Source organism: Panthera uncia, chromosome A2, assembly GCF_023721935.1.
Source record: "Panthera uncia isolate 11264 chromosome A2, Puncia_PCG_1.0, whole genome shotgun sequence".
NCBI classification, from domain to species: Eukaryota; Metazoa; Chordata; class Mammalia; order Carnivora; family Felidae; genus Panthera; species Panthera uncia.
This window is the reverse complement of record NC_064816.1, coordinates 3,746,444-3,753,903: the sequence shown is the minus strand read 5'-3', so window position 1 is coordinate 3,753,903 and position 7,460 is coordinate 3,746,444. Positions and strand designations below refer to the sequence as shown.

At 60.0% G+C, this 7,460-nt stretch overlaps 1 protein-coding gene across 2 annotated transcripts; it reads left to right on the top strand.

Moving 5' to 3' along the window:
* Window position 1: 1 nt before the first annotated feature.
* TINCR (TINCR ubiquitin domain containing) lies at window positions 2-6,169 on the top strand. Of its 2 annotated transcripts, none has more exons than XM_049639686.1 (3): window positions 2-261; window positions 2,776-2,864; window positions 3,763-6,169. In XM_049639686.1, the coding sequence occupies exons 1-2, from the start codon at window positions 2-4 to the stop codon at window positions 2,777-2,779; spliced, it is 264 nt and encodes an 87-aa protein (XP_049495643.1). In that variant the 3' UTR covers window positions 2,780-2,864; window positions 3,763-6,169. The 2 variants fall into 2 exon arrangements, 1 of the variants encoding a protein (XP_049495643.1); XR_007459767.1 differs by lacking the exon at window positions 2-261 and adding an exon at window positions 2,481-2,561.
* Window positions 6,170-7,460: the final 1,291 nt, after the last annotated feature.

Below are 7,460 nucleotides of genomic sequence, written 5' to 3'. Positions count from 1 at the left end.
CATGGAGGGGCTGCGGCGGGGCCTGTCGCGCTGGAAGCGCTACCACATCAAGGTGCACCTGGCGGACGAGGCGCTGCTGCTGCCGCTCACGGTGCGGCCGCGCGACACGCTCAGCGACCTGCGCGCGCAGCTCGTGGGCCAGGGCGTGTGCTCCTGGAAGCGCACCTTCTACTACAACGCGCGGCGGCTGGACGACCACCAGACGGTGCGCGACGTGCGCCTGCAGGACGGCTCCGTGCTGCTGCTCGTCAGCGACCCCAGGTGGCGGGGCGGGGGGTCCCGGGGCGGGGGGAGGCGGGAGGACCGGGCGGGGGTTGGGGGGGGGTGCTGCAAGGAGGCGGGAGGGCCGCGGGCTGGGGTCCCCGGTGGGGCGCGGGGGCCGGGGTCCCGGGGCCGGGAGGCGGGCGCAGGGCCCCTCCGGGGCCTGAGCGCCGGCGACTGTGGGAAGCAGCTGCCAGGAGGCGGGAGGCCGGCACGCAGGGGCCTGGCCCCCCTTCGCGACGCCTCTTCTCTGGCTCTGCCCCCTCCCTCTGACCTGCCCCGTCTTCCTCACCGTCCCTCCGCCCCAGTCTCCTTCCTCTCTCGGGTGGCGCAGGCCCTGTGTGTTTCACTTCCGGTCACTCTTCCGGTCTCCGTCCCTCTGTCCGTGGCCGTCTCCGCCGCTTGTGCCTGTGTGACCCTCTCGTCTCTCTGCGTCTCTCTGCCTTCCGTGCCACCCCCCACAGTCCTGCCCACACGCTTCTTGCCAGCACTCTGACCCGGCCATCCGAGTTTTCCAAAGGGGCGTCTCTGCCCAAGGAGGGGTCTGCGCAGAAGGGCATCTGGGACAGGCACGCACACGGAGAGGCCTGGGGCGGCTCCGGGAGACGGTGAAGGCTGCCGTGTGGCAAGAGGGACAAGGAGGTCGTAGACGTGGGCAGGGGTTGGTCCCAGGGCAGAGGCCGGCTTGGAAGTGTGGGCAGGGGATGGACTGAAGCCAGATGTGTAACCGTGGTTTACGGAGGTCACACTTGCCAGGTTTGACCCTTAAGGTTTGATCTGCAAGCCTGGGGTGATGCTTTGAGAGCGGGAGCCTCAGAAGCCGGTCCTGGAGGCTCCAGGTTGCGGGGACAGCCGCCTTCCCCGGGTCCTCTGGAAGGAGGGTCTCAGGGGTGGGGTGAGTCGAGAGTGGAGGGATGGGGGCTGTCATTTTACATGTTTATTTTATGTATTTTGAGGGGGGTGGTGAGCGGCAGAGGGAGAGGGAGGGAGAGAATCTCTGGGCGGATAGCGTGGAGCCCAACGCAGGGTTTGAACTCCTGAGCGGTGAGATCACGACCTGAGCCAAAATCAAGAGTCAGAGGGTTAACTGACTGGGCCACCCAGGTGCCCCGAGGATTGTTTTTTTATTTTATTTTATTTTATTTTATTTTATTTTATTTTATTTTATTTTATTTTATTTTATCTTATCTTATCTTATTTTATTTTATTTATGTTATGTTATGTTATTTTGTTTTATTTTTTCTTATTTTATTTTTTAAGTGTATTTATTTTGGAGACAGAGAGAGAAAAAGTGCAGGTGGGGGAGGGGCAGAGAGCGAGGGAAAGAGAGAATCCCAAGCAGGCTCCACACTCTCAGTGCAGAGCTCCGTGTGGGGCTCAAACCCACGAACTGTGAGACCATGACCTGAGCTGAAGTCTGGTGCCTAACCAATGGAGCCACCCAGGTGCCCCCTGTGGGTTGTCATTTTAAACAGGGTTGTAGGGACAGCTTCACTGAGGAGGTGACAGTTTGAGTAAAGTCTTGATGGAGGTGAGGGAGGGAATCAAGTGGATATGCAGGCAAAGGAAAGTTTGGGCAGAGGGCACAGTTCGTGCAAAGGCCCTGGGGCAGGACCAGGCTTGGTGTGTTGGAGGAACAGCGAGGAGGCCTATGTGACTGGAGCAGAGTGAGCGAGGGGGAGAGAGGGAGGAGGGGTGGCCATGGAGGGGTGGAGGCAGATCATGGAGGGCCTTGGGGGACCTCATGGAGGACTTGGGTTTTTACCTGAAGGAGACGGGAACCCTGGAGGGCGGTGGGCAGAGGAAAGGAGGCTCTACTCAGGCGCCCTCTGGTGTCCACTGCAGGGAGCACAGACTGGGGGGGGGGGTTGAGGGCAGAAACCTGGGGACCAGGGCAGAGGTCCAGGTAATCGGTGGTGGAGACTGAACTACGAGAGAGCCAACTCACTGTTTTTCCAACACTCTAGGCAGGGTCCTGCCTCCGGGCCTTTGCACTGGCTGTTCCATCCGCCTGGAATGCTTTCCACCTGCCCTCCTCCCTTACTCAGCGCTTTCAGGCCTTAGTTCGGGTATCGTCACAGTTCAGTCTTCCCTGATGACCCGGTTTAAAATTGCATCCCGCTGACAGGGCCCACCCCCCACCCCTGCTCTGTCTCTCTCGCTAGCACTTATCGGCAGCTGACTTCTTTAGGTTGCATTGGTTTTTTCACCTCCTCTCCTCCCCCAGGCTGTAAACTCGATGAACACTCTATTGTCCCTCCTGCTCTCTGCCGTGTTCCCAGTTCAGTGCCCGGCACATAGTAGGCCCTCAACAAATATTTGTTCAGGGGCTGCTTAGCACATCTTCCCGGAGCCCTGGCAGTGCCTGGAAGTCGGGGGGGGGGGGGGGGAGGTGAGTCCTGGGCGGGTTCTTGAAGATGCGTTGGCGGGACGTTGAGCAGATCACGGCCGTGAGTGCCAAGATGAGGGCTGCATTTGGCCTGCCACATGTGTCTTCCTGTCCCCGTCTTTCAGGTAGTTGGCGGAGGTGGAGGCGTGACCAAGGGGACTGGAGGTGACGGCTGAGGGAGCAGGCTGGGGCAGGAGCCCCGACTTCACTCTGGGTAAGTCTCCAGTACTGTTTCTTTTTTTTAAAAGATTGATTTCCTTTTTTATTTATTTAAGTTTACTTATTTATTTTGAGAGAGACAGCATGAGGGGCAGAGAAAGAGGGAGAGAGAGAATCCCAAGCAGGCTCCACGCTGTCAGCACGGAGCCGGACGCGGGGCTCGAACTCACAAAACCGCGAGATCGTGACCTGAGCCAAACCAAGAGTCAGCCGCTTAACTGACCGAGCCGCCCAGGCGTCCAAAAGATTTTTTTTTTTCTTAAGTAACCTCTACACCCCATGTGGGACTCAAACTCACAACTCTGAGATTAAGGGTCGCTGTACCGACTAAGCCGGCCAGATGCCTCTGTCCCTAATACAGAAAGGACACTGTAGAGTGTAGAGACCACAGGTGTGGAAACTGAGGCCCAGAGAGAAGGGACTCACTTCTGTTGACTCTCACCCCACGGCACACCCTCATGATTTTTGCCCCCTGGGTAAGGACGTGGGCCTTACTCTCTCACTTACCGGTAGACCAACATCTGTTGCCCCTAGCTAGCAGGAATGATGTTGCCCCGACTTGCTGTGTGACCTCTGGCAAAGCACTCCTCGCTGGGCTTCTTAGGAGGCAAGAGTGGGATCGGGTGGAGAGGGTCGGTTGAATTGCACTTTGCCTGCAATTCCTGAGACGGTCACCAGGGGGCTCCAAACAGCCAAGCTCCTGCCATCCCTGTGTCTCTGCCTCCCGGTAGGCACCGGGGCCAGCGGGAAGAAGGAGAGGGCTACATGCGTCACCCGCCAAGTCGAGGATGTTAGGGAAAGGGAAGAAGGAAAACTGGCCAGACAGCTGGTGTTTCACCTTTCCACGGGCCTGGATTGAAATTGTTCTGTTCCTTCCTTGCTGCTGTTGCAAGTTCCGGGCTCCTGGGGGCGTGCGGTGACGTCCCGGCCTGACCAGCTGATGCCTGCTGCCCCAGACACACCTGATCACGCCCAGTCCCTGACGCCCACCTGGGATGTTGCTGCTCCAGCCCAGGCAGCAGGGAGGAGCCTGTGTGACCCCGAGGCCATGGCTCCCCCCTGGGGGCCTCCAACATGTGCAGCCAGAGGGTATGATCCGAAGAGACCCACAGAGGGGAGAGGCGAGGCGCGCGAGGACGTCATCCCTTCACCTTGGACGTTCTCTCGGCCACACCTTTGCCCAAGCTGTGCCCCCTGCCTGAAGCACCTTTCCTGCTCCTCTCGGCCACTCCAGCTCACCTGAGATTGCAGCCTCCTCCGGGACGTCTTCTCGGATTCCCTTCTCACCAGTCAGTGAGCACTTTGTCCTCCTTGGGGCCCACCCCAAGCCCCCTGTACTGCGAACGGCCTTTGCGTGGGGGCCCGAGGGTGCAGCCAGTTACTGGCGAAATCTCAAATGGCTACAGGTGGGGACTGGGGGGACCCCAGCCCTCTCACCCCCGCAACGGTGCCCACTCCCTCGGCGGTGTCCTCCTTCCCCTGAATCCCACTGCCTTGTCCCTTACACGGGGTCTCCCCGTTGGGTCTGAAGGGCTCTGGTTGAATGGGTGGGGTTGGGGGGTGCTGGGCCGCGTAGAGCCATGAGGCACAGGCGGTGATCACGGGGGCATTCCAGGCAACGTGGTGTGGGAACTCTGGGGACAGGACCCTCTGGGTAGAAGGCTGGGCCCCAGCTGGACAGGAAGGGAGGGGGCTCTTGGGGACCACCCAGCTCCACTCCTCGGCCCCCACTGCGTGCCCCAGTCGGTGCCCCATCCTCGGCCGGCCTCGACTTACTGGAGACGGACCACGCGTGGTGGTGGCTGGGATTATGGCCCGTTTTACAGAGGGGGTGTCCGAGGTCATCCTTCTCGGGGCGGCTGCCCCAGCAGCCCCTGAACTGAGGGGTCCCAGCCCAGGCGGAGGTCCCTGATGGAGGAAGGGGAGGGTTTCCTGCTTCTTGACTGAAGGTGGGGGCGGCGGCGGCAGCGGCGGCAGGGAGGGGGGAGGGAGCGTTTCAGGCCGTTTTGACATTTAACAAACACTATGCAAATCACATGCAAATCACCCCCCATTTCTTAAGCCTCGACAGCTCAGGCGTGTTCTGAGACAGTAATGCTGGACCTGGCCGAGGCCGGGTCGCCTGGAGGAGGGGTTCAAAGCCTCTCCCTTCCCCCTTCCTCCCTTCCTCCCCTCCCGTCTCCCGTCTCTCCCCCTCCTTCCCTTTCTTCCTGTTACCACTTTTCTTCCTTCCTCACTTGGTTTGTTGGATGCCTCCCAGTCCTGAGGCGAACGCAAAGAGCGACGAAAGCAGCTCCCCGCGTTCCCGTTTTCCAGATGGGGAAACGGAGCTGCAGGGAGGCACAAGCCTGGCCTGAGGTCCCAGAGCCACATGCAGAAAGCGGTGCCCCCACCGCATGTCGTCATGGACTAAAATGGACAGAGCCTGTGACCCAGGAAGGAGAGGGGACAGTGGCTGGAGCCGGCAGGACTCTGAGGAGGCTCCAGGCCTGGCAAGGCTGGCAGAGCTCCATGAAATCATCCTACAGTGTGGTTTGCCCTTGGGTGGCCCCTGCGACCTCGGATCTGGAGAAACCTGACACCGCCTGATTCAACCCTAGGGTCCTCCTTTCTCCTGCTACTCCGTCAGCATGGCCTTTGAATTCCGCCCCCCTCCAGCTGGCATGCCCTGCCTTCTCTGTTTGGCAAACTCCTAGTCATCCTGCAAAGCCCAGCTACAACGCCCCCTTGTTCACGCGGCCATTTCTGATCCTCCACGAAGAGTCTCCGTTTCCCTCTGGGCTTCTGTTACCCTAGGTCTCTCTCTGGTCCAGCCCTGACCCCTTGAGGCCTGTAGGGTCACTGCCCACTCGGGTGCAGTTCTGGCACCTGCCTGGGAATGACACGGCTCCAGACCTTTGCATGTGCACACTCTGTGCCCAGAATGCCCTTTCTGGTCTGTTCCACCTGGCACGCTCCTACACTCTCGAGGTCCTCGCACGAATGCCTCACCGCTGTGCGCGCTCTGCCATGCTCCCAGTCGGCCTCCGGGTCCTGCAGCCTCCAATCCCACGGGGATGGGCTTCATGCATGGAACTAGGGGGTGTCTCCCTCCTCCCAGCCTGACAGATCCTGCCTGGGGCCCCGGGATCACATCAGCAGGTTGGGACCGGGCAGAGAAGGGCCCTCTTCGCGTGTGTTTGAATAAAGATTACGTGAAAACAGGTCAAGCTCAAGTCCCCTAACTTGGTCTTGGGGCTTCTCCCCGGGAGTGCCTGTCTCGGCCTCCCCTCCAGGACCGTGCAAGTTCCTCCCCAGGAACACCTTTTCCCTCGACTCCTATTCTGGCTGACCCCAACCAGGTCGCCCGGGTCACCCCTCTCTGGGCTGTGAAAAGAGGGGAGGCCTGGTCCCTCCCCCCACCCCCGCCCCCAGGGCCTCTCAGGCTCCTGGCTCCACCCCAGGAGCAAGTCTGGGCGGCAAGGAGTTTCGAGTGAGACTTGGCAGCCACCACCTCCCACGGGGGCCCAGCGCGTCCCGGGGAGGGGCCACCTCCCGCCCTGGCTGCCCGCTTGGTTTGTGCTCCCAGAGTTCCGGGCCGGGGAGGGGGTTCCGGGGCGGCGAGTAAATCCAGGCGGTTCCCAGAGGAGGCATCAGTCGCCCAGCCAGAAGCTGCCGGCGCCCAGACTCCCGGAGCTGGTTCTCTGCCCCACTCCCTCCGCGACGCCCAGCCAGGTCTTGGCATTCGCTGAGTCTGTTCCTTTGTTCACTGGGCATGTACTGAGCGTACTCCGTGTGCCTGGCCCATGCTGGCTGCTAGAGAGATCAAGACAGACCCTGCTCCAGCTGCCACAGACGGCGGGACAGGTTGTTCACTGCACAAAAGCACCCAGCTGAGGGGTGAGAGGGCCCCAGGAAGGGGATACTTTTTTACAATTCACACAATGTCTCCTATTCAGGTGAGTGGTGGTCCTCATACACACACACACTTTCCATCCATCCATCCATCCATCCATCCATCCATCTCTGTGTCTCATTTCACTGCTTTTTTCTCTTTTTTTCTTTCTCTTTTTTTTTCTTTTTCCATCTTTTTTCCTTTTTCTCTTTTCTCTTTCTTTTTCCCCCCACCATGTGTCTTTATCTCTGCCTCCCTCCAAGATCTCTATCTGGGTCTCTCCCTTCGTCTCTATCTTTGTCTCCCTGCCTCTCTTTCTCCCCACATCTCTGGCTGCTTATCTCTCTCTGTCTCTCACACCCCCTATCAGAAAGGAACCTCTCTCATGCCCTGAGCATGACCTCGGGGGCGTTTTCCAAAGCTGCTGGGCTGGTGAATCGCAGTCACTGACTGAACACCTCCGATCGTCAGCACGCTGGGGACGGCGTGGTGGCCCAAACACCACCTGTTGGCTCTCATGAAACTGCAGGGCCAGCAGAAGACCCACGAAGCTACGGGGAGGAGTCCGCTCCTGGGATCCCAGAACCCCCCGCCTCTGGGCCAAGCCCACAGTCCTCCACCGAAAGGCCTTGGGGATCCTTGTCCTTCTCTGGGCCTGTTTCCCCACCTGCCCGGGGAAGGAGTGCCTGGGCCAGGAGCTGCTCGCACGGTATCGGC

Bases quoted from the DNA above. Each gene is read 5' to 3' on its own strand.
- TINCR (XM_049639686.1), top strand. From the start codon at position 2: ATGGAGGGGCTGCGGCGGGGCCTGTCGCGCTGGAAGCGCTACCACATC.